At 38.8% G+C, this 27,828-nt stretch overlaps 1 protein-coding gene across 3 annotated transcripts in view; it reads right to left on the reverse strand.

Moving 5' to 3' along the window:
• Positions 1-879: 879 nt before the first annotated feature.
• AKAP7 (A-kinase anchoring protein 7) overlaps positions 880-27,828 on the reverse strand; it is an 80,080-nt gene continuing 53,131 nt past the window's right edge. The window contains exons 8-9 of one of the 3 annotated variants that reach the window (XR_009114245.1): positions 2,392-3,113; positions 2,063-2,150 (exon numbers count right to left, since the gene is read on the reverse strand). Coding sequence is in view for 2 of the 3 variants with exons in the window: in XM_058020151.1 (XP_057876134.1) it covers positions 2,911-3,113 (203 nt within the window). In the remaining variant the exon portion in view is untranslated. Of the gene's footprint in view, positions 3,114-27,828 lie in introns of all 3 variants that reach the window. The other 2 variants (XM_058020152.1, XM_058020151.1) reach the window with 2 other exon arrangements.

The raw sequence follows: 27,828 nt of genomic DNA on the forward strand, positions 1-27,828 counted from the left end.
CAGAGTCTTTTTAGAGGCTTCTGGGGTGTCCTCTATCCCACAGTTTCTGATGCAATAGAACATCCCCTTTATGGTTTGTGCCATATCTGGCAGACACACTCCAGTACATCTCAGATAATGCCTTTGCTCAGGCCCTCAACCCTCCCCAACATTTTTCAGAGCTGCTATTCTCGATGCCATCCATAGGAACTGAATGAGCATGCTCTCGAATAACAAGATCACCTATCAAAGTGCCTGGACATAATTCCAGTGATTAATTTCCACAGTTTTACTTGAAATATGAGAACAATGACTGTTACAAGCTGAATTATATAAAAAGGCCCTTAATCATGGAGATGACTTGTAGAGAGGAATGGGAGATGACAATCCATGATTCAGATATAATACAATAGTTTTCCTGTTTTCACAGCTGAGTGTCTGGTTTTGTGTTCTTACGTGCAATTTGGATTTAAATTGCTTGATAGCCTATAAAAAGCTATCTCTCAATGATCTCCAGGGATGATTTCAGATTGAGATTTTTTTTATCTAGCATTCTAGAGCATTTTGAGGCTACTCCTTTAACTCACACTTCAAGAGTGGACCTCTAGGAAGTTGTAACCAGTATTTATTTCTAAATCTGCCCTGCCCAGAACATAAATTAATCCCAAGAGTTTCAAAGATTTTTCCTTGAAAACAATAATGACTTGGGCCTAGTTTATCTGCATGATTTCAGCAGCCAAGCTCCAGAGTAGTATGTTGGCACAACACCCTGTAGCCAACTTAATGGTGTGATTCACTGGAGCACTATTTCTCTCCTGTAACCCTGTTACTTGCAAGCACTTAATTTTATTCAAGTCCATTTGGAAACAGGTGAAAATGTACACAGAGTGCAAAGGCAAAATATTTTATTGTGAACATAGCATGTAAAAGATGCATTTCAGAATATACTGTTATATATCAAATGAGGAAAAAAAAGCTCTGACGTGAGATGAATGAACAGTGCTTGAGACAAATGAAGAACATGCACACAGCTGTTCTAACAGTACAATTCTGATACAAATCACAACATATTATATAGCTTTTATGACAATGCTTGTAAAAATTGCAAATATTGGACCTACTCCTGCTTTGCTGTCCATTATCCAAATCTTCAGTGACTCTTGCAGGTGTGTGGAGGGAACAATGAGAGCAAAGTGACACCCCATCTCAGGCAGCAGAAGGTAGAGATGGAGGAACATCAAAAACAAAAGACAAAAACACTGTTCTACAAAAGTAAAAAGGCAAATATTATCCCAAGGAATATTATTATTTGCACGAGAAATCTTAATTGCAGCATCCTGACTCCATTAAAGCCAATGAGAGTATGGCATTGAGATCAGTGGAGCCTGAATTTCATACTGAAATTTAAAACATTCTTGCTTTAGTGTAAACATCAGCAGAAACTAAATGTCAGCATCTATAGAAGTATTCAAGTGCTGTTTAAAAAAACAATAAAAAACATACAACGCTAACCCAAAATGCCAGTACATATACAAAAGGCAGATAATTAAAAGAGGAATTTTTTCCCCAAATATACATTTTGTAGTATTTAAAACCACCAATTTTTTAATACTTGTACATCATTGTTACAGAAGGAGTATATGAGAAAAAAAAACTGAATTATTTACAGTGATAAAGGAAGGGCACAGTGTTTGCTCAGATCTATTTGAAACCAGTATTTTCTACTTTGGAGTCATGACATATACCTGCACACTCAAACAGGTTTCAATGCAATGTTGAGAAGTGGCTATAATTCATTATTATGAATATAACCCTTCTGTGCAAGTATTTCAGCCTGATTCCTCATGAGCCATTTATACCCATTCACATTTTCAGTTAAAAAAACCCAAACAAACCAACCTGAAAAATTTCTTGCCACAATATTTTGTCTTTAAACAACCTGATGAGATATTCCACAATGGCAATTTACAGTCATGCATTTGGAGACTCAGAGTCAATACAACTTTTCCATTTACTGTTAGAGTTGTGCCTGTCTTCAAAGAGTTCTTTGCTAATTTTTGTGCGGATCTCAGGACTCATTAACAGCTCCTTTATCTGATTCAGTCTGGGTAACAGGGCCTGCGTTTCTCTGCGTAAAGCTTCCTTTACTAAGTCTGCTTCATGGCTCTCTCCTAGAGGAAAACAACAATATAATACATTTTATAACAACTAACGTGATTTAGAATCATTAATATTCAGAGATAAAGAGATCATATCCGGTTTGGACAGTAGTAAGTGCTCAGTGTTTTGCCCATACTCATTTTTTATAAAAAGGTTTTCATCAAAAAATATAATTTACATCAACAAATGCTACCAAAATGTAAAGAACAGTACAGCATCACATTTAAGGGAAACTCCTGCCTTATTACATACTGTGTAATAGTATCTGCGATGAGTATCTGCAGTGGTAATTTTTAGCTTGGTATTGACTGCTGTTGACTAGGAAACAGCACGTGCTCTCACACGGAGCAAGCAGCCCTGCAGCGCTGCCAAACCCTCGGGCGCAGGGCACCGCTTCCACTTATGGCAAGGCTTCATCCACAGTCATCCACGACAATCCAAATGACAAATGCAAAATGTTCAGTTTCTCCTCAAAAAGCAAGAAAGGGACTCTTGGTATCAAGAGCGAGTGAAGACTGGAGCCGCCTGCTTCACCACTCTTGTCTTTTTTCCACCTTCCATCCCTCCCAGCAATCAGCAGATTTTCAGCAGTGCAAGCACTTATTAAACCAGTAGACAGTGTCCTTCAGTTCAGAACAAACTTTTGATAAGAGACTCACAAAGCAGAGTGCCTGACACCCAGCACCACTTTGCAAATTTCAGCAGGGAGCGGAACATGTTTTTGTAGTTATTCTTGGTGGGATATTTGCTCCCAGGCTTTTTGCACAGCGCTCACTTGCTGTTATCATTGTCGCTCTCATTCTTGCTGCCGCTCGCTGCTTCCTCAGTTTTTGCAGGGCTCCCATCACTCTGCCTGCTTTTGTTTTGTGTTTCTTCTAAATATTGTTGCACAGCCTTCAGCACTGCGTTCTCCACCAGCCTTTTGCTAAGGCTCACCAGCTCTGCATCGTCTGGCTCTGCTGCTTGCTTTTCACCTATGCATCACAACAGACAAGAGAAGGGATTCATTGCCATGCAAAGACAGTAGCTGAGATTGTATCAGAAGCTTCTGATTTGAGCTGGATTCTAAGTTATCAGCTTCTTCCTGATTGTAAAAAGTAATTTTTGCCCCCCTCAAGCTCCAAATCAAAATGTTCCATAAAGATGTGTACAGCCTATTAGATCAAAGATATTTCACTGCTCGTGTTTCTTATAACACTCGAGCAAAAGCCACTGGCTAATGTTATAAGCCCTCATTCAGCATAGAAGAGTAAGTGTGCAAATTTAATTTTTTTTCTGGCCAATGATCACCAGTGATATCTGAGCAAAGATCATAGAATCACAGAATAGTCTGAGTTGGAAGGGGCCCATAAGGATCACCAAATCCAACTCTTGAGTAAATGGCCATTAAGGCAATCAAACTCGCAACGTTGGCATTATCAGCCCCATGCTCTGACCAACTGAGCCAATCTCAGGGTCTAATATAGCACAAGGCTTATTTACACTTCAGCAGCATTCCTAAATTTAGGTGCCACCATTTTTTGATTTTGCTTAATAAATCTAAATCTATTTATTCATTGCTTGTAATTCAGGAGTTTCTCACAGGAAAAATTACTAAAACACTCAAAGCACAGGTTTCAAATATTTTTCTAAACAAAGCACAAAACTAACAAAAAACATATAGTCCCTCCCTGCCACTCTTCTGTCTTCTATCTTAAAGCTCTAACATCAAAGGATTTCAAGTTCCTGCAGTCCATTTTTAAATATCTGCAGGTAAAAACAAGAAGCTTAAATTTCCCTGTTTTGCTAAAACTTAATATGAATAACATATACAACAAACAACTATATGCATAGTGAGGATTCTCATACATCATTACATTTAATTTGAAATGGTACTTTTCCATGAAACATTTTCCTAATAAACTATAAACCCTACTACAGAATCCTCCTTTCACAAAGAATTTGTTGCAGGAAAAGCAAATTTTATTGTCCAATTCTCATTGGTCATGCCATTTGCTATTTCACAGTCCCCTGCACTAGGTAAATAACTGTTTCCCTCCATCTGAATTTAAAGGTCATACATTTCATGTCCTCTTCAGGCATTTGCATTCTGCGACCAGTAATAAGAGGCTGCTTAGTCACACACATGTGGTGAAAGAGAAATTATTGTATGCTCTCAGCACAAAGCTTTGTACTGTTCAATTACCTAAATTTGTCATTTTTCATACATGTAAATTTATTAAAGTATTCCAGCACATTTAGATAACAGTTATGAAAGACTTTTATTAGTCTTCCTAGTGTACTGGGAGTGATTTCACTGATAAAGCATAATTCATATGGGGATTCAAGGAGGAGAGAGAGAAGCAAACAAAACTCTTCATATTCAGAGGTAGTGCTTCTATTAGCTGTTAATCTGAACATTCTGCTCTGGAACAGTAGCTGCTCTTCCAGTTCTGGGCCTCCACAGCACTGTTAGTACGGACAAGGAAGAACTGTGCTCTCCCCCTGAAGAACAATCAGACTGCATCTTGGTAAAGCATTTCTTTACATTTTGGAGAAAGCATAGATAAATATTCTAAAGATATTAAAAAGAATATCGAGGGGAATAGTTTTGGTTAAAACCAAATATAAGAATACATCATAAGAATGTATTATAGGAATGTAAATATAAGAATACATTAAAAACAATTTTCATTTCCAAGGAGAAATATTTCAGGCTACCATGCAACAGAGGCAGAGGCACTATTCCCAAAACCAAACAGCTACATACTCCACATTCTCTGACTCACTGCTTATATATCACTATCTCTAAATCCTGGGTCTAACTTTATCCTTTAAATTACCGGAAGGACTCTTCTCTCTCAGGGCACCCAAGGTATTTATGAGCAGCATCTCCTCACAGCTTTTCTGAATTAATCCCACACACTCCTTTGAACGAAGCCCTTAGATTACTGATTTCCTTTGCTTCTAGTAAGGATGCTCAAAAATGTGTTGGTTGCACTGGTCTATTTAGTCACTAGAAACATTAATTAAAACATTTAATGATTATTTAAAATAAAACTGCTTTCCAGTTGCAGAATTTCTCGTTTTTCAGAATTGCTCATAGGTCACAGAATTCTTTACTCACACAGTGCTAATGATCTATCCATGCAACTCAAAAAAAAAAAAAAATCAATGGGAAATATGGTGCTTAGCCACTCTCACACTTGACCCTGCAGTGCTTAATATGCAGAATATGACTAATCAGTCACAGAGGCCTCCAGATACCACACAACAGTACTGATTGTATTTACTCACAGTGTAATTTTAGTTGTAGTACATCATGCATTATGGTCTGAGAAAGGCCAGAGCTTTTCTCCCATGTATACTTTCTGCAGAACAGTTGTCATTTACAGATGTATGTAAAAAATCCATATAATTACTATTGTGTTTATTATTTCAAAATAAGCAGGTAACTCACTTGTAAGTACTTTCTCAAGCATGAAAAATGTCAGATTTTTATAAAACTGTACTTTTATAAATACAGTTTATATAGCTACAGAAGAATGGATTTGTGGGGTTTGTTTGTTTATTTTTAATATTTTTGAGATATCTGAGGCTCATCAAAAGTCTGAGGTGAAGACTGTAGCACCTCCTAAGAGAGCTCTGCGCTGCCACTGGAAAGACATCTGACTGACATGTGAATGCAAATGAATGCACATCCTTGCATGAAGATTGTGCTTGGATTTATCAATGTAGCCACCTTGGTGAACAGGCACACGGACCTGTATGATTCCCTGATGCTCTGTTTCTATTCTGATTCTCATACTCCCAAAATAGCAGTTGAGGGAGCGTCTGCAATGCCATGGTTGGCTGGCAAGGTAGCTGGGTACCATTGTATCACTCCTATTCATGACTGTTGATAAAATGAAACAGGTAATGTAATAGAAACAAGTATTGAGCATCTGTATCTACTTGACAATTTAACACACATCTGTCCTGTTTACATCTTTCCTCCCATGTTGCAGCTGCTGCTTGCCTGCTTCTTTGATGAATACAATTCTTTTGCAGCAGGCAAATGCTTCTTTGAGTGCACTGTCTAACATTATTGGAATTACTGGAATATCTGTAGAAGTCATTGCAGATATGAATGTTTTAGATTCAAAAAGGAGGTTTAAAAATTCACACTTGCTCTGTTTGTAATCTCTGCTCTGAAAAGGGAGCAGATATACCACAGCACTGTATTTGCATCAATATGGTGACACTAACTTTATTTCTGTGCCTGTGAATAAAAAAATTCCACTGTCTTCTCCTCAATGTTGTTCAGAATAAAAATGAAAAATTTATTCATTTTGTTTATCCCAGAATTCTCTTCTATAATTTTCAAGACATGAAAACCAATTCATACTCTGTGAATGTACCTCAATGCATTCATGCTGAGCAGCGTTTTTTATTACTAAAACTGAAGCATACAAGTTGTCCTGAAATGACCATAATTTTTCACAAAGGGAACTATCAGCTCCACAGAATTATTCAAAAGAGGCTTTATGATCCTACATCCTACTGCTAGCAGTTATGGACATGAACCAGATGCCTGCAGCCACAGCCAAGTTTGGATTCAAATTCACTGCTGTATCTTTCTACTGGACTAGGTTTACTCTCCAAGTTTACACCCCCTACACATTACAAGATTGTGAGCTGAATTTTGAAATACTGTATTGGAACAAATCAGATATCATGGTCCTGGTACAGCATTTTCATGGCCCTGACACAGCCTGTTTACAGGGCATGTAGGTATCTCAGATTTGGAGAGAGGCAGGACAGTTTGAAACCCTCTATTGTCCATATGATTGGCCCATGGATTGTGATTTTTTTGTAATAGATTTAATTGAAGGAAGCAACAGGGGATCCCTTTTATAGGAAAAGCCAGTTTTACATCCTTTTACCAGCTACGCTCCAAGACAATGTTCTGCAATCCTTCCCTTGTGGCCCCAACACACTGGGCTTTGTTCTTCCTTCCTACAATCTTCCTTGGCAACAAAACAATGATAACATGGGGAACATTATAAAAGAGACCCTTAGTATTTTGAATAGGTGACCGAGACCCACTGAGAAATTTGGTGGCAGAGGTTCTGCTCTGGGACCTAGGGAGGGCTGTGGTAACAGACATGCCTCTATCCACCTTCTGGGTTATTCTAATAATCATTTCTAATACAGTTTTTACAAACTTTATGAACACAAATATGAGCACGTGCCCATATCTAATCAACACAGTAAGTAGAGACAGGAAAGTCACAACTCTGTGAACATTTCCTTGTTAATTAAGAAGGACTTGCATGAAAAGTCTCTTAAGTGGTCACTTAAGAAATTGACACAAATAAGGCACTGGGAGGAAGGTGAAATTAGAATCTCATTAGGACACGAGGCTGATTACATTTCTGTTGCTGGATGTTCCCACCTGATGTGGGACATCTAATAAACTTCTTTAGGTTTACATATATTGCTCTGTAAATACAGGACTGTCTTATAAAGCAATACCAATCTGTCCTTCATGCTGAATACATGGTTTCTAGTTTGCTGGAAAGGATTTTTTAATTTTAATTTGGCACATGATGGAATAAACCTGATAAAGTAGTAATTTCTAATAAAGAGGAAATTAAGGGTGTTACAGCTATTCAGGGAAAGTGGTGCTCTTGCCAGATTCAGTAATGACAACAGAAACACCTGCAGGTCCCTCTGAGCTCCAGACTTGGCAAACATGGCAAAAGTTCGTTTAGTTTCACACAAACCCCTGTAAAGCCCTGATATAAATTTTCTGACCACCTCTAAATGAAGAAAGAGGATGTGATCTGCTAAACATATTCACCCCTCTGTAAGCATAAGGGATGTGATGCCACAGGCAAGAGCCTCCAGAACAAACAAAATTAAAGTTATATAAGACTCTAGTCCTGGCATACAGGGAGTTCTGTTAAATATCTTGGGTACATTTTCTGTTAAAAGAGACCTGTTGACAGTGAAATTCCCCAACTCCTTTAATGAAGCTTAAATTGAACTCATTTATAAGAAGTCTAGTGCAACAGGCAGGAAAGATAGCAAAGTGGCCGAAGGAAACAAGATGGCTTAAAAAGCTGTGAGTTTTACTTGACTTTTCCCACCAACACGCCAGTAGAGAAAACAGGCCAAGTTACAGAAGTGGTTTTACATAGCCACAGTAACATCCATCTTGTAACATCCATCCATCTTGCCACCTGTGCAAGATGGCAATGGGAGAACCAAAGGGTTGAGGCAGATTGTGATAGCAAACATCCAGGCAACATTATTCACTCCCCTTCACCATCCACAGCGCTGCCCGGCACCAGCAGCTCTCAGGGAGGGCAGCTTGGGTCAGGATCAAGAGAGCTGCAGGCTGATCAAGAGAGCAGAAGAGTTGCTCTGCCCTCTAGGATGGTGCCAAGGGCAAAGCTTCCTGCTGTTTTCAGAGCCTAAGAGAGGGAGAGAGATCATCAGGCTTCCCGGTTTTCCCAGGGAAAAGCTGAACTCTGGAACACGACAGACAGGTCAGTGCCTTACCTTCAGTGGTCCTCCAGAAATAATACTGAGGACACATAGGCTGCTTCCCCATCAACCTCGGTCACCAGTGACCACAGACAGAGCTGGACTGTCTTGAAGGCACAAAGATCTTAGACCCTGCTAGGTCACCAAACTGAGGGAGGTAGGCCCAAAAATACAGCAGCTAACAAAAATGGTACCTACAAAGATTTTAATTGCTACAGTCCAAATATTTTGGCAAAACCCTAAAGTCCCTGCTTGTGGACCTGTCAGCCATGAAAATCAAATGTTTACTCACCAGCATGCCAAGGCAAGTAATTTAATAAATATTCACTTCTTGTTACTGTTTCCTTATCCTTCCCATAGTCATGGGAACTTCACTGTCATGTCTTTAGGATTCATTTGTTACTACACAGCTTCCAAAGGGATGCTATTTTGGCTGTGACTTTTCCATGCTTCTGTCAAGTATACTAAAAAAAGCAATCTTTTTTGGCCTAAGACAGATTGTTAAACAAGTGTTAATAAGTGAATCTTAACAAGCTGAACCTGCGTTGTTGTTCCTCCTGAGCTCAGAAAAAGGCTCCGTTCAAACTCATGTTATCACAGTCTCTCACATAGCACATCTCTTTCCCTGGAGAAAGCAATTATGAATGTACTCGTAAGTTATGGACAGAAAACTCAAATTTTAATCAACACCCATTTTCATTTAATTATTTAAGTTGCAGAAGCATGAGTTGTCAAACACAGCTGCATACTGTTTGAACTGCAAAAGGAAGATGAAATCTTGCAAAAAAATCTATATATAATTGCAATTCGAGAGTATGTCCAACAGTGTTCATAAAATACCATAATAATTTTAATTTTATTTAATAATTTTAAATACTGTATCATTATAATGAAAAAAAGGTTATCTCCAAGGTGCTTTTAAAATCTCTGTAACCATGCTTAATTAGATTCTGAATCTAATGGAAGAAGGTTAGAGTCCCCTCTCTCAGTATGAGCATCTTAGATAGGTTTGAACTGGTAGCAAAACTGCATCCAAAGGCAGACAAAATAGATGGGTCTAATCCTTTTCCTCCAGAATCTTCCTCTTGAAGGAACTGAACTCACTTCATAAGCTTCTTATGCAAACCATGAAGTTATGTGGTTTTGAACATATGAGTAGGATTGTTGCTGTCTTTCCTTTCATGGATCAAGTCTATAGAATCTGACCAAATTTGCTAACAGCTTTGGGAAAAATAACAAGACACCCTTAAATCAATTTGAAATGCATTTAAAAACACCCCCTTCCATTAAGTACTTATCATGACCTTTCCTATCTGAATCCCCTTTATCTATCATAGATTTTGCCTTAAATAATGTATTTAGTTTTGTTCCTTCTTCCCTCCCTTTTGTTTGCCACCTAACTTCCACTTTAAATGGAAGAGCTGAGCTGGAATTTGTTACCAGTTTTAAAACTGATATTGTGAGATGTATCTGTATAAAGGTTCACTGCTCTACCACAGAAAAGTCTGTAAACATGAAGCTGACTTGATATTTGGAGAGTACTAGTACATAGAAGTTTAGGCCTCTCTTTAAATGCTCTGGCGTTGAACCCATAAAACCACTGTTTGGGATCTTCTTAAGGACAAGATCTTCCTCAACTTTCATTGCTCTCTAAAAGCCCAAATATACCCACTTGCAAGAACACTGAATCACAGAATGATTTGGTTTGGAAGGAACCTTAAAATTCATCTAGTTCTATCCCTGAAAGGGACATCTTTCACTATACCAGGTTGCTCAGAGCCCCATCCAACCTGGCATTGAACACTTCCAGTGATTGGGCATCCACAACTTCTTGGAATCACCCCCCTCTTTCAGTTTAAAGCCATTGTCCTTCCACCATATGAGCTTGAAAAAAGTTCCTCTTGATTTCTAAAGAAAAATATTCCAAAGAAAAGATAAGCAACAAACTCAGGCATGTGTTTAGTCATAATAAATTTCTCTGTGTCATGGGAGTCTTGATGACCTCAGACATGAAATCAGAATAGCTGTAAATAAAGAGTTAAGAATGCTGAAGGTAGGATTACAGCTCACTTAATCTAATTCACAGAAATTTAAAAATTGTTGCTAGAGGATGGCAGAACAAAATCTGTGGGTGAAAAAAATCCTGAAATACTACCATGCCATAGAACTAAATTTAATACAATCAATCCTTCACATGAAAAAACAGACTTTATAATCTAGGGCAAGAAAAAAATTGAAAGAATATGAGAGAACAGTACTAATTTTTTCCCATCCTATATTCTTTATGAATAGAGGAAATAATCTCATTTACTGAACAAGCACCTAAAAATCAAAATTAACATTATTCTTGAGTCTGTTTCACCATTAAAAATCAAGAATAACTGAGTACTAATTACTGTTTTTAAACCAGTGGACCTTACTTCCATATCCTTCCAATGTTAAATATCAAACAGTTATAAAAGCATTTTCTTTCTGAAACAACATAAAACTCCTTAAAACCCCACTTCCCTACCTAATACAACACTTCTTTGATGAGATTAAATCCCTACAGCTCTAACACTGCATTCTAGGAAAATAATAACTCCCCCTCCCTTTCTTCCCCCATATTTCTACTTCCTCAAACTCAGTGAGTCAAAGACTGTTCTAGCAACATTTCAGTGAAATCAATCCAGAAAAATATGTCTGCTATGCCAAAAACGGAACTAATCATCACAATTTTTACCAATTTACTCATAATGGATTGCTCATTACCATGCCTTAAAACTGATGGTTCTAATCTCTTTACATTCTTTTTTCCATTTGCAAATTTTCTCTCTACCTACATAGTATACAGAATTCCACACCTTCCTCTTTAGCATCCCAATAATTCTAAATCTGTCCCATAACATCAGTAGAAAACTGCTTATTCATGCCAGCTGGTCTTTTGGGCCTTTACTTCTATCAGCCTAAACAGTTCTAATTTGTAGTTTCATATATTTTCTTTGTCCTCTTATTTTAAAGAAGTATTGTTCTCAGTCTTTCCTCAATTCAAGAGTAAAAGAATAAAGGGTGGATATTCACGCCCTAACCAGTTTTTGCATTTATTTTCACTCTATTCAGACCCAACTGTGTGGTGAAAAGCTGGTACTTTAGTTTGCTTTGCCTTTACATTTTCCATACAGAAAAGTTCTGTATGGAAACACATTCTGCTGCTGATGGAGAAGATTAAACTTGGACAGACTTTAACACATATAAAGTTTTTATTTAAAGTCTAATCCTGTACTATTTTCCTATTTAATGCCTTCTTTAAAGATTATGGTTAAAAAAGGCAAAGGGAATAAAATGGATCTTTCAAAGTAAAATGATGCCCTTATTTTGGAATGGACTTGTTATTATTATTCACTTGTGCTGAAGCAAGCATTACAGGCAGTGTCTCCATGATCCAGGCTGTATTACATATGTCCCTTCTTCCAAATGTTTCAGATCAATTGTGGCAGAGAACACACACACAATGTATGAATAGGGCACACAGGTGGGGGTCAACATAAATTAACATTTATGTCATTAAATCAGAGGATAAACTGTGCTTCAAAACACAAAAACACTACAGCACATTTCATTTTAACCAAGAAAGGTAAACCCTGACTTTAAAAGGGGGTTCAATCCCTATAACTCACCTCATCACAGCTTACAGTTTGTAGAACTGCAAGAGAAAACTCATCATTTTGTGCTGGAAAACCTCTCACATTGTATTAATGAGGTGTATGTGAAAAGCAAAAGAGGATGTGAGAGAGAAAGAAAGGAAAACCTTTTTGACTGCATTAGGCTACACGAGATGGTAATGGATTTTTAAGACAGAAAAAAAATGTACATTTGCTGACTGTACTCAGCCACAGTAAGTGATACAGAAAACATCGCTGTCTTAATATGTTTTTGTTCAATCCTTTTGCTTTGTAGTAAAATGAAAGATTGAATAAAATCTCATTCAAAAATTATTGCTAGGATGTAAAACAGAATAACACAATAACAGACCATAAGGTAAGACAATTTGCCTCTTAGCAAAAGGATACAAATCTCTCTGGTGAGGGAAATGAATTATCCATGCCTGAGGATTATAACTCACAGGAAACTTAGCAAGTGCCCAGATCAAATTCACCTGAGACTGGCAGATATTCAAAGGGATTAAGCCGTCAGCAGAAAAGATAAAGTTAATGGTGTATTCTGAGATTTGGGGATTGGGATCCAGAGGGAATACCTAGTAAGAAGTAAATTTTCCCTTCACCAATTTAGGACAACAATTCAGGCAGGGTCAAGAACCTGACAAAAGTTTGGCTGTGTATGCTAACATCAGAACTGCAAGTCTAAAAGTACTGAGTATTGTACAAGTGGCAGTGCCAAATTGGTCATTGGTACAGAGCATTTCTAGCTATTTAGGGCTCAAGGACAGCCTGCACCCAGTTAATTTTTAAGACAAATATCCAACCTCATGCTCCACAGAATTACAGAACGGTTAGGGCTGGAAGAGACCTTAAAAGATCATCTAGTTCTAAGCCTTCTGCCATGGGCAGCGACATCATGCTAACTTACATAGCATATACAACCATATACCTCAAATTCCTCTAAATCCCAATCTCTTCTGTCAGTTCTCCAGCTTCTCAACACTTATGGAAACAGGATCACTCAAGTTTTAGGAATGGCAAAATGATTTGGCTTAAAACATTATTAAACCACCAGTAATCAGCTGCTGAAGAAGGCATCAGTACGCCTTGCTATGATACTTTTCAAGTTATCTTATTTTCCACTTTGCCTACAATAATTTCACAAACAATAACAGACCAATGTCATCTAAAGGACAACCCCTCACTCGACCAAGGACCTGTTGTTTGTCTTGCCTCTTTGCTTGTCTGCCTTAATCTCAAAATCTTGGTCACAACATTGCAAAATGAAGACTCTGCAGCCCAGCATCTGTCACTGACAGGAAGCTTTCCCTGAAATATATACAAAATGTTCTCTCTTGTTCTTATTTCACATGATGCAATAGAAGTAATCCCATGCTATCCTAACAGTTGCTTAATCATGTTAACCAATTCCTCCTTCTGCCTCCTGGCTTTATAGCTTTTTTTTTCTGTTTTTTTCAAAATTAGCTAGCTCCTGCTCTCAGAGCTTCCCAAGATGCAGCTCTGCAGCTTCCCAGGCATTTTCTGAAGCACAGCCTGGGCTCCTACTTCACATTTCGAGCATTATATTCTTTTGGAAACACAGTACTTCCTCCAAGCATCTATTTCCTCTGCTCCATGAGCTTGAGCTTCTAGGACAAAAGTTACTCTGCTCTTCCCAGGGCAGATTTAGCTAGCAGTGCATGCATACCATTTCTGCTAAAAGGTTATAGGTCTGGTGGCACACAACCTTGCTGGAGAGGAAAAGAGGTAGATTTTGGGGATTGTTTTTTCCTTTCCAAAAGTGAACCTTTCCACAGATTAAATCTATTTTCACCCCTTTTTGAAAGAGGACCAAGTACAGCTTCCTGATTATTCCCGGTCAGTACAGAAATGTCAAAACTGAGAATCTGATTATTAGTCCATATTCTAGTTTCTAGAGAAATGTTTTAATGAAAACATTGTAACAAAATAACTCATTTTTTCTTTCTTAATCATATGGCATCTTTAATGGAGGCTGTGCAGACCGATTTTGTAAATTTTTTTCAGAAATGCATTTTTCAATGGTTTCTGGAATTGAGGTTAGAACATTCTTCTTCCAGGAATACCACTCTCCATTAACAAACAAAGTCTTCAATTACGGAGCATTAAGCGTCACAAATCAGACAGTACAAAGGGGAAAAGTACATTTAAAATATCAGCTTAGGAAGAAGTAGACAACTACCACATTTTGGTTGTGTAACAAACACTTTCCCACTCCCAAGTGTGGCTATTCTATTTCAGTAATACATGTTTAATCCATATGCTACAATTTCTACATTGTGAGTGGCTCCACTGTAAACTCACAGGGATTAAGTTATGGTAGGACTTGTCTAGCAAGACAATAGGTGGAAGCAAATGAGTTTCTAAATTGAAGGGGTAGCTGTTCATATACACTAACAGAGAATGGTATTTCATCTTTAGCATGTTACACTTTCTATTTGGCTGCAACATGGATTTGCTTGTGGATCACTTTCAAACAGAGAAGGAAAATCCAGCTTGGGTTCTCTGTTGACATTAGACAAACACCTGTTTTCACAGTACCATGAAAAGCTTCTCTGAAACCTGGTGTTTCATGCAGAGACACCTGCCTATGTTTACACATGTGAGCTCTAAAATGCCAGCACTTGTTGGCTCTAAGGCCAGTTAGCACAGAGCAACTCAGGTCCATCCCATCCAGCTCTGCAGGCCTCTGAAATGCTGTGGCTGTATCCAAACTGCCTGCTGGCAAAGGACTTGGGTTGGTGTTAACTCCTAACCAGTGCCCAGGAGCTTCTGCAGCCCAGGCCCAGAACCATGCCAGGGTGGTGGCATGGGCAAGGCAGTCCCAAGGGCCAGGTGCAGCCCCAGACACCCTGGCATGCAGGGCACTGGAGTCCAAGGCACCCAGAGCAGTCACAGAGTTGGGCTGCGTCTGTAGGTAGCAGAGCTGGGAAGTACATTGAGCCAAATTCTGCATTCGTGGAACAGTTACTTCTGTGGATTTCTCCTGGCAGAGGTTTTGAATCGTAACTCCAAGGCAGCCCAGCACAAATGAAAACAGAAGTATGAACTAAGAACAGTTTCAGAGAGTAACGCAGTAGTAGCTAGAATAACATGTATGCCAGAGGACAGGATTTGGCTCCTGAGTCCAGTAAAGCTGTGGGTACAACAGAATTTCCATTTCCTCTTTTACTACAATGAAATCTGACTGCTGTAGCTCTGATTTTACCTGCAGAAGTAAGGAAATGGAAAAGCAAAATTCATAAATTTAAACATTTAGACCTTCCAATGCTTTGTACTTTCCAGGGCAGGCCTTACAGCACTTCAGAAAACCAAGCAGCTCCTTCTACTGTTTGGTGTGTAAAGAGTGGTGTAATTTGTGTAGTGAATAGACAGAGGCACCGTGCCAGAGTACACACAAATCTCAGTACACTGAGACAGGAGCATGCAATAATGAATGACAGAAATAGTACTTCTATAATGCAGAATAAGGTATTTGGATATTGTTCACTGGGAATACAGGCCAGCTTTTAATATTATCTGATAGCGATGACCTGTAATTTACCCTCTAAAAATCAATAAAAACATAATGCTCTAGCCTTTGCTTATTCAAATATATCTGGAGTAAAGCAAACAGAGCTCCCCTGAGAACCCAGTCCTCCTTTTGCTGTAGCAATGGTGTTACTGAGATAATCTTTAAATCATTTTAACAGCTTAAAAGACTGAATATCTCATATCTAGATATGGTGGTGGATACCAAACATATTTTCCACTAATGAGCAATAATGTTTAACCTGCATTCTTATAGAAGTATGAGAAATCCATTACACTCTCTCTTCTTAAGTTGAACATCTGCATACAGGACCATCAGGGAAATTACACTTTTCAATTCACCCATTACATATTTATGTATGTTTACTTTTTCCTTTTGGCCTTTATTTTCCCTTTTAAACCCAAAAAGAATATGGGATGGCAGCAGACACATTGCTTGGAAAAACTAGTGTAAATGCAATTTAAAAGTGATCTTAATTTCTGTCCAGGCTCACTCTTTTTAAAGAAATCGTGTTGGAAATCTCCTGCAAGAGCCAAGAGAGCAGACTACCAGTCTGATTTTTAATGCCCAGGGCTGCACAAACAGCATTTTACCCAGGCTCCTTCCCTTGCTATGTATGTACTTCGAAAGAGGATTCTAGATGGAGTTGGCAATTTGTTGGCTTGCCATCTGAACCAATCTTTCTGATATTATTTATAGAAGGTCTGCTTTTAAATGGGCTGGCTGATCCTCTCATCCATCTCGCTGCAGCTCTGGACTCCAGGGGCTGCCAGTGGACTGTCACAGCCACGACACTTGGCAGGCCAGGTCCTTGGTTGGCATAAATCAGCACTATGCCTGCTCACTGCTGCTAAGGGTTTCACTTGACATTTTCAGTACTGCTTGATTCATGCCCCAGTTAATGTTTCACTTCCATGGTTTTACTTGCATGTTTAGCATAAATCCTTAAACACTATTAGCTTGTTTCTAATTGACTATTCCAACTGAAGCATCCTTTTAGACAGCTTTCAAGCATTGCAGTACCAAACAGTGTATTATTAATGAAATTATTAAAATTAATATAAAAAATTATTAAAATTAACAATACTGTTGCTGGACATCAGATTTTTTTCCGAGATTTTACCACTACCAGAAAAATTACCTGCGTAGTTATTTTTATTACGCAAAAATCAATTTTCTGGGAAAAAGCAACATGTATTTTTATTTGTTATATTGCAAATTGTTAGACAATAGTTAGCTGTCAGTTATTACCCATTTATAAAAGATGAAAAGCAATTAATCATAACAGTATATTTTAAAAGAGTTATTCATTTCTATTCAAGCTTTTTGCCTAACTTTATGCTGGAGATTTACAAAACAAACTAATTGCATTTGAAAGATTTAGCCCCATGAGAAATTGCATTCAATACTCTTTGGTCTGTTTGGCTTTTTGAACCAAGAAGCAGCACAGTTTGGAATTTTAAATGCAACTTTCAGCTGTAATCTGCCACTGCAGCTGGTGGCCCACAGTAATGCTCAGGGCCATTTGAGTGTGATTGCAGCAGAATTTGCTCATATTCCACATTATCATAAAGCTTCTTTTTTCCAACTGCCAATGGAGTGTTCGGATGTATTTTTGTGCCTCTTTTCCCCCCCTTACAGGGCAAGGAAATTACCTATGGTAGATGGAATTTTAACTGATATCTATATAATCTAAGAAATACAGGGCTTAATTCTGCATCTGTTGAAGCCTTCTGTCTCCCCAAAATTTTGTCAATCAATTTAACTGATGTAGCATCAGTGTGCTCAGTAAGAAGTTTATAAGAAGAAAATACTACTGTTCCTTTGGAATCTGCTGGTTTTATTAATGTGTTTTTTTGAATGAAATACTTTCCAGAAACAATGAACAAAATGTCTGACTAATGTCATGGTTAGAAACTTCTCCACATAAGCAAATTTCCAGCGCATTACTTCTCTACATAGATTGTCTGACCTTGGAGCCAAGTGTACTAAAATGTTATTTGGCCATAAATTTTAAAATAGAGAGCAAAATCAAGAAAACAAATCACAGAAATAATTAATTGCATCAATGTGCAGCAAAATAAACATTTCAAGGAAGGTCCCTTTGCTTGACAGAGGATTATTTTTTCTTTCCTTTACAGTACCATACATGCAAGAGCATCAATACTGCATGGTACTCGTCATCACTTCTTACTGTGTTTTATTTCCACCCAGAAAACTGCATAACCATACTATAACTAATAATGCAACCACAATCCCCTCAAGCAGCAGCCTCTGTCAGCCTGACAAGCATGCTGACTAGTTCCAGCAGTGGTGACCTTTGTATGGACTCACTGGGATCACAGGCTCGCTGCTTCCCATATCAGCAAAGAAGCCTTCAGCTTTAAACAAAACAGTTTTAATGTTGTTGCTCATCTTTGCTCAATGAAAAGTCCCACAACAGAGTTATCCACTGCAGTACCAACAGTACCAACTAAACAGTGATTACCTAAAAAATCCACAGATGGCTCATACAATGCCCTCCACAGCAGAAAATCTTGCATCAGTTTTTAAATTTTCTTTCATGTCTCTTAATATTTTCTGACCAGCATTAACTAACAATCATTTATTTGTCAATAAACTAATTTCCGAATTATAGCTTTGCAGATCAGAAGAGGATAGGAAAGCACACAAATATGAAGATAACCTTCCTGTGAAATACAAGCATGATAAATGCTACAGGACCTTGGAAGTTGGCCAACCAATGAGAAGTACAGGACTTTACCCTGCAGAGCAGCAGCCACATGAGGCAATACAACTGGGAGGGGTGGCAGAAGGGAGATACAGAGTCCATGCACCTCTCAGAGCTTTGCCCTTCCAACTGTTCTTGCTGCAGTTTCTGAAAAGCACTCGGCTACAACCAGGCAGGGCTTCCTTGTTTTCCCCATCTGAGTCCAGGGTAGGTAGAGAGACACCATTTCACTACCCTGAGACTGGTACACTTAGCAGGAAGGCTGACCCATCTGACATAGGTTAATGGTTTATGGTTACATAATTTAATGTTTGATCCACATGTACCAATGGATCAATCTGCACAGAGGCAGAACTTATTACTTTAAACTTAGTAAAAACTCTTTCATTACACCAAGGGAGCAGTATCCTCTGTTTGAGAAAGACATTATAATCAGCTTTTCTGGTCAATGCCTCCTCTTCCCACTCTGCTAGTCCTTTCCTCATGCATCAGAAACTTCAGCTCCTTGCCACTCCAGCATTGTCTGCTGGCAGTAGGAAGCATCTCCATGTGTGCACACATTCACAAGGTATCAAAGCTGCTCAGCACTTTGCAAAACTGAGCCTGTGTATTTCTCTTGTGTATAATTCTTCACTAGATCCAGTCACACAACAGAAGCTAGTGTGGCTATGTGACCAATACCATTAGCTGTTCCAGGGTTTGTGAGAATTCCTTGATTTACTTAAAACAAAATTACCCAGGTTAGTCAGCTAATGATGGAGAAGCACGTAACCTCACTGTGCTGTTTTTGCCTTTATAAAAGGAGTACTCACATAAAACCTGCTCTGCAATGGATCAGTCTACACAGCACAGATCACCAGTGCACAGGGAACCCAAGCAGGGGTGGTGGCAGCAATGATTCTGAGGGGTGTGCAACTTCTTCTGTCAGTACTTTTTAATCTAGAAGCCGATAGGGTTCTATGGTCATCGAGCCATTACTGTTTTGCTTATCTTTGTTTCTATCAACATCTATCTGTAAGAAGCCAGGTTAACCAGGATTGCATGAGATCACATATTTCTTGCTAGAATTCACTATGAAAGATGGCAGCTTGTAGCAGCCTCCCACAAACTACAGGCAGGGTTATAAAAAGTGTGGCCCGTTTTCACCTTGGTAGTCTTATCCAAAGATCACACAACTTCCCCATCAGGGTAAGGAGGACTGAGATCATAGTGAGGGTGAAAGCAAAACCCAGCTATGTTCTGTATATCCTCCTCTGCCAGTCATTCAACTGACATCAAAGATACTCCCTCCCAATATGCTTGGGACCAAATACAGTTCTAGAGGTACTGACAGTAAAGGAATAGTAACGTGAATGGAAGAGAGAGCACTTGGCTTCAATGTAGAAAATAAATACAATTTCAATAACACAGGAGGAATCTATGTAAATACTTCTGCACAATATGATGTGTCACCTGATAGCCAAAAAGGTACTTATTTTTTCCACCTAGAGCAGAGTGATGGTTTGGCAATTAAGCTGAAGGTAAGACAGCCCTTGAACACTTAAGCTAATGGACAGTCTAGATACAACACACAGAGGCAAAGTGCTCACAAAAACATCCTAGATGGAAGCTGAAAGAAGATCTTAACCAGATATTTCTCCCACTGGCATCAGTGGAAGACAGGAAACTGAGTATCATAATGAGAATGGCTGCACAGTTACCTGGGCAGTTCTCATCCTGCTACACAGTCACAATTCACTGGAGACTGGTTCTCTGCTGACACACTTTTTATGAAAAGTGATCATTAAAGTTCATTAAAGTTCCAAATCCAGCAACATGGAGCAAATTTTAGTGACCTCATCTCCATTTCAAAGTCTCTCATCAGGGTCTTCTGAACTCTAGGACTTTTTTTTTTCCTTTTTTATCTTTTACTGGAATCAAGAGAAGTGTTGGTACCTGTCCCATCTAGCTAATCCTGGTCTTCTACTTGCTACAGCTGAAATAAAATGAAATCTTCTCATGAGTTATTCTTCAAGTCCTTTAATACAAACAGGTTTAGTGAAGACTTTTCCTGAACTTTCTCGGCATAGTATAGTTAGGATCACTGTGGCCAATAGCACTCCAAATAAGGCCTTCAGCCCCACATACATCCTCATTTCATACATAAATGTATATTTTATAAGGATTAGACTTTTAGTAGAATTTAAAATGTTCAGTATTTTAGAACAGCTACAAATTAACCTCGAGATTTTTTGCTTATGAACCACAGAACTCCCTGACTTTGCTCATGTTTCAGGAAAAGAAACAGTTCTGTCATATCCCTAAATAAATTATGTAACAAACACTTCTGCTTTTTCCCGCCATCAGTAACATAACTTAATCACAAGGCAATCACATTTGACTTGATCCATCTCCAGAATTTCTAGTTGCAATTTATTTTATACAAAACATCCTGTCAGGAAGGTGGAAGGGAGCCCAACTTTTGCAGTGTGATAGCTTATAGAGCAAGACAGTCGGCTGCATACTTGTGAAATAGTAAAACGTAGCCTATTTGAAAAAAAAATACAATTCTATGTTTCAAAATTCCTTATAGCCTAATAAAAACTGGTGTAAAAATTAAATTTAATTTCATTTCTTTCCACAGACCATATATGCTGGTGGGATTTAAATTGAGGCTTACATATGTTTGTATTAAACACAAAAGTAGGAAAAAAAAATAAATTCCACTTTTCAGTTAAAGTCAAATGCCACCTAAAATTACTATAGATGAGACACAGAAGAGAATTCAGCAATGTGTGTTTATATAATGTAGGCCTATTTTCTAAATGTAGTTATTAATTTTAAAAAAGCCAACTGACAACCCCAAATATATTGAGACATTTTAATTTCAAGGAGGATTGCCTAAGACATATGGAAACATCCAACACAATTTTTAAACTTCCCAATTGCACAGTCACTAGTATTTTTATCCTCTTTACTTCAAGATGACTAGATTCTTCATTCTTGAGGCCACAAAAAGGCATCCACTTCTGATGGCTTTCTTAAATATCATTCCTCTGATTTAAGAGCCTGTCCTTTGATAGATCCACCCCCTTGATACCTCTTTGCAGGGAAAGTTAACTCAACACCTTATTTTCTTTCCTAAATTTTTAAAAAAATCTTTCTTTATCTTCACTAGTGTGAAGATAATAAATGGTCTCTTAGCAATCTAGCTGCATTACTGAGAGACTATTTTTGACAGCCACTGTCAGACCCAAGAATGGACATACATGTAAGATACTCATGATTCTACTGACATTAATGACAGTCTTCAGAACCTGGTTGGGCTTACTGCCTTGGTCATCAAACCTAATATTGGCTGCAGGAGGATGAAGACTTCTGTAACTTTTAACTTTGATCCGGTAAGTATTGAATAGTTAGTTTTGGTTTAGACTGTTAAATTTTCTTTCTTTTCTTCCCATAGAGAATGGAAACAATGTTAGCAATCTAATCACAGGCACTGTGAATTTCTATGAGGGAAAAAGACAGCACCTAGTTGTTATTCAAAATGTCACTTCGAGGAATGCACCTTTCCTTCAAATTGTTTGTTTTTTTCACCCACATCATGCACCTCTTTGTGTGTATCTTGTGTGAATGTATGTGTAGGAGTGAAGAAACAACATCACACAGGGAGATTGGCAAGACAGAATATAAGCACTGGAGAATGAGTATAAATAGGACTCACCAACCTCAGCTGATGAGTGCGTTTTCACATCTCAGGAAGAAGAAGGGAAAAGAATAGTGTCTTTATAGTGCCACAGCTTGTATCACTATGAGCAAGTAAGAGTTAAAACCTCACAAAACAGAAGTGAGAAGGACACAACCTGCAGGACAGGGAGCAATCAGTATTGGACAACCTGGCAAATGTACAAGGCCTGCTTAACCACAGGGATTGACTTACTATTTGTGGTAGGCAAACCTGTCCTGTCTCTCATGACAGAAAGCCAGACAATGCAACTTTTGTACTACAGCTATGTAAACGCAAAACAAATCATAACTTACATCAAACTGCAAATTTGACCAAGTCATTGATTTGCAAATGCAACTTTCAGTATTTTCAAAATCAATTTAAGACTTCAATAAAGTAGTTGCATTCTGTTCACTGAACTTTGCTTTACCCTGAAAAACCAATTTCTAATTTGATACAACTGAGTAATTTTTGGTCAGGCCTAAAAGATCTGGACTGCATCTTGCTGGCCTGGCTGTATGTTGGAACTTGCGAGCTTGCTCAGTTCCTCTGTACAGGCTACAGAGCCCCAGACCCTGTGCTTATTTACTCATTTCCACAACTATTTACCCACTCTACATTCAATATGCACTATGAGCATTAACATATAATAATAAAATACAGAATTGTTTGGGTTGGAAGGGGCCTTAAAGATCATCTAGTTCCTGCCATGGACAGGGACACCTTTCATTAGACCAGGTTGTTCAAAGCCCCATCCCAACTGGCCTTGAACATTTCCAGGGAAGGAGCAACCATAGTTACTCTGGGCAATGTGTACCAATGCCCCACCACTGTTACAATAAAGAATTTCTTCTTAATATCTGATCTAAACCTATGTTCTTTCAGATGAAGCCATTCCCTCTACTTCTGGCACTACATGTCCTTGTAAAAGATTTCTCTCCATCTTTCTTGCAGGGCCCTTCAGGTACCAGAAGGCCGCAATAAGTTCACACCAAAGATATCTCTTCTCCAGGCTGAGCCCCCATTCTCTCAGCCTTTCCTCATAGGACAGGTTCCATCCCTCTCATCATCTTGGTGGCCTCCTCTGGACTCATTCCAGCAGGTCCATGTCCTTCCTGTGCTGGGACCCCAGAGCTGGATGCAGCACTGCAGGTGGGCTCTCAGCAGAGCAGAGGGACTCTGGCCCTGCTGGCCATGCTGCTTTGGATGCAGCCCAGGGTACACCTAGATTTCTGGGCTGAGTGCACATTGCTGGGTCATGTCCAGCCCCTCACCCACCAGCATCCCCAAGCATACCCTTCTCAGCAGGGCTGCCCTCGTTCTGTTTATTATAGCATCGAACAACAAATTGTTAAATCTCATTAAATTAAAATATGCAAAACTGCTCATACGGCTATCTTCTACCCTTTTAGTTGAGAATCACATTTTTTAGAATGCAAATATTCTATTTTGATTTTATGACCAGCCTTATTTCACATCAGTAATTGTATAATATGGGAGTTTTGTAGGCATTCAATATTTAACAGCCTTTTTAAACAATTTCTGGCCAGTACAACCTGTTCCTTGGTTTCCCATCAAGTAGCAAATGGTCTTCCACACAGATAGCTATAATGACACATAACAAAGCTTATTTTGTAAAGTGCTTTCTTTTATGTCAGATTAAAAGTGTCATGCTGTGAAGTTAAAACGAACAACTTTAGACCAGAAATGAACTTACAATTAGATGATTGCAAAAAGCAGTTAAAAATCATTTGAGACCATTTCCAAAATGAAAAAGCACTTACTGAGCATTGATACAAGCAAATCAATACAAGGTCTAACTACAGGGTTATCATGCAGGCAATTCCTTCATGATCTTAGAAATATAAAGAATTAACTGTTAGACTAAACACTAATCTTTATTTGAAAAGCTCCTCATTGCACATAGCGAGCCAAGTTTTGAAGCCCCAACCAACTTCGCTGGAACTCAACATGCTGAATTGAGTGTCTCTATCGTTGTAGAAAGCTTTCTCAGCCTTACAGTGGTTACATGACCATTCAGTAACACAACAGAAAGAACAGGTTGTGAAGGTCCTACATGTCTAAGTTTTAACAGTTTCTACTCATGCTTTACTTGTGTCTATCCCACAATCAGTGGTGAGAAGAGATACTATATTTTTTTCCTCTCCTTCATTGCAGAATACCTTAGATCTACTCAGATCTGGGAATTTATTTCTACCAAGTGTAACAGAAAAACTTTTTACTAAGATAATATTCAGTAAAAGAAATTGTATTAGTAGGCATGGCTAGTAAGATTTTTTACAAAAAACATATCTAAGCCATAAAGTCTCTTGCCAGAAGATAGTACAGATATTACAATTTTCAATGGATTCAAGAGGACACAGGAAAATAATAAAGACTCATGATTATCAAGGATGTCACCCTCCTTCACAAAGTCCACAAATCTTGAAGTGCAGCAGTATTAGAACTTAGTTTTGAGGAAACACTTTCTTACACATCTGCCCTTTTTTAATGGCTTCAACATATGTTAGGCATGTGTTAGGAAGACAGATCCTAAATCTGGTCCAGACAACCACTCTTGTGATCTTACCATAACCATAAAACTTGGCTAAACGTTATTCATGGTTATACCTAAATTTGAATAGAATAGAAAGAGATGTGAAATACCTGTGTGTGGATACAAGATGTAAGCAAGTGGCTGTTAAAACTTAATAATACAACTCAGCTTCTACTTGTCAGCACTTTGGTGTGTTTCAGTCATAAGCACATATTAATTTCTAATGTAAAACAGGTTAATTTTTTTAACAATGTAGATTGAGTTGAAGCTAAATTCAATTCACACTTGCTGTGAAATAGATCTAAAGTCTAATTTTAAAAAGTACACCATGAAAGCACTGAGCTTTCACCACACTCAACACAAAGATGTACAATGCAACAGTACCAGACAATTACAACACTTGTTGAAATTATGCTTTACATGAAATGAAAAAATTTCCTTACTGCATAAGGAAAAAACCTTCAGCAATTCAGTAACTGTCTGAGTTCACTTGAGGCACCTCAGCTAAAACAAAACTTATAGGAAAACCATAATGAAGTTCATACATTTTCATTTTCACTGCAAATGAAATGAGTCAAGTAGCACAGTGAGCTGCTGTTTATGGTACATGCTTGCACCTTTGTAAAGCACTTTTTGTTTCTCGTGTACCACAGCCACATGACTGTGATTTGCACCTGCATGTTTCCTAACCAGGATAATTTAGTAATAGAAAGCCTAGGTTAATTTCTAAACACAATTAGTTTAGAGGTCACATGATAATATGATAAGAAGAGGAAAAACGGATGTGAGACACATTCCCTTCTGCCTGTTCCTCATGGCCAGCTTCAGCCCACCTCTCTGGCTGGAGCCATGCTAGATGCCCAGCAGCGCTTCCTCCCAGCACACAGAGGGAGAAACAGATGTGGCAGAAGAGAGGGAGGGAGGCCAGATGAAAGGAAAGCAATTTCCCTTCTCTCGGTTTTCTTCAGTCAGTACTGAATGAAGGGAAAAACCAATCACATTCACCATGCTCATCCTATACTTCCTCTCTCTTTCCCTTTTTAAGATCGCTCAGTCATGCTACTCCCCCATAACACTGGTAAAACAGTGCCACATCTACTTTTTTCTCCTCATTTCAGACACCACCCTCTTACCTCACCCATAGCCAGATCTCCTTGCTTCAGATTCCCCTCATCCTATAACTATCCATTTCTTCCTTTCCACATTCTCAAGGGGCTATGCCACACCTTTCAGTTGCTACATGCCAAAAGCAGACATCTTTCAAAAGCCTTTGTGACTTTCACATACATAATGACATCTCCTGAATGTTTTTTTGATTACACGTTGTTTGAGGTCATGCTGTGCTAAACGTTTTATTGTGTATGTTCTAGTCACTCACAAGAGCACATAGAAAGAAAGCTGGTGCATGACAGGTGATGTCAGAAGAAAAGTTAAAAAGCAGTGAAGTGAAGGGACTGAGAGCAGCAGGATGCAGAATATAGTGCTTTTCTCTTGTTTTCTGTCAACAGAACAATTAAAAAAACCTCAATTTGTATTTGTTGTCTGTCTTCACCAAATCTATATTAGAAGTGAGATGTGCTACTTACTTGCTCTTCATATAAAGACATTCTGTACTGGCTAGATGAAAAACAGTTTCAAAATATAAAATGTTCCTAGTCATTTCCCTAGTGCAAAATTTGTAACATTTACCCTCATACCATGACCTGGGAAGGAAAAACATTTTAAAATAACTGCCAACTCATCTTCTTGAGGCTGTGTTCTAGATTCTTGCACTAATGGTAGACACATTCATTGTTTAATTGATGGTATAAACTCCCACTTTATTTATGCCTAGACAGCTTCCTGAGAAACAAGAATGGAATATAAACCAGATTAGAAAACTGGATTTTCTAGCCTACAGCTAATGAATTATGTGAATTTAGTTAAAACCGATTTCAGACATAATGTGACAGAAATTTGGCTGCATCTTCTAGGAGAAAGGTTGAAAGTATTTCACTGAGCAAGAAGTCGAGAGTAAATATTTTATTGTGTAACCAAATTTAGGACAAACATCATTTTCAGCACAGAATTTAACAGAAACAACATTCCAGTCAAATTAACTAGCTTGACTCAGTACACCAAAGGATAAAGAGATCAGAACTGCTCCCTCTGATTCAACTTATATTTACTCACTTGAAAGCAAAAGCAGACACTACCTGATCCATACATAAAGTGTGACCGTTCCTTCACTTGGTCATCTTAAAACTACACATCCAACCAACACCCAAATGCAAATCCTTTGTCATCTGTCAACATTGATATCAACAAAATCTCCATTCTTTCTATCTGTCGCTAATGAGCTTTACCATCAACATGCACATGCTTACAACATCAAAACCTTCTCATCCCTCACTCTAAACTGCACTTGCCAAAAAGGAAAATCAAAATACTCACTTCGGTTACATTTGCTTGCAGGAATGGACTGACAGAATGCTCATAGACAAAATTAGACCTGATCACTTATCACTGTTAGAAAGAAATCTTCATCTACTTGGTGAAAATACTGCTTCATTTTTCTCAACCCCTTCCCTAAAAAGCAATCAGTTAATTTTCCAGAAGGCAAAACCCCGCAGGAATGCTCCCGCAGCTCCCTCCCCGCGGCGGCGGCAGCCAGCGCCGCGCACTTACTGATCTTCTCCTCCCCTCTGGAGAAGGGAAAGCAGCAGAGCTGGCCCATGGCACCGGCCGCCTCAGCCTCTCCCTCGTCCTCTCTGCTTGCACCTCAAGCAAAACCTGCAAGTCGGGCGGCGGTCCGTGCAGAAACTGCTTATTCCGCCCTGGAAGCGAGCGGGAGACGGGGACCGAGCGGCGGCCCCGCCCCGCCCCGCCCCCGGCACGGCACCGCCAGCCCCGCCCAGCACCGGCCCCAGCCCCAGCCCCAGCCCCAGCCCAAATTCCAGTACCAGCCCCAGCCCCAGCCCAAATCCAAGCCCC

This window comes from Melospiza georgiana, chromosome 3 (genome assembly GCF_028018845.1).
Source record: "Melospiza georgiana isolate bMelGeo1 chromosome 3, bMelGeo1.pri, whole genome shotgun sequence".
Taxonomy (NCBI): domain Eukaryota; kingdom Metazoa; phylum Chordata; class Aves; order Passeriformes; family Passerellidae; genus Melospiza; species Melospiza georgiana.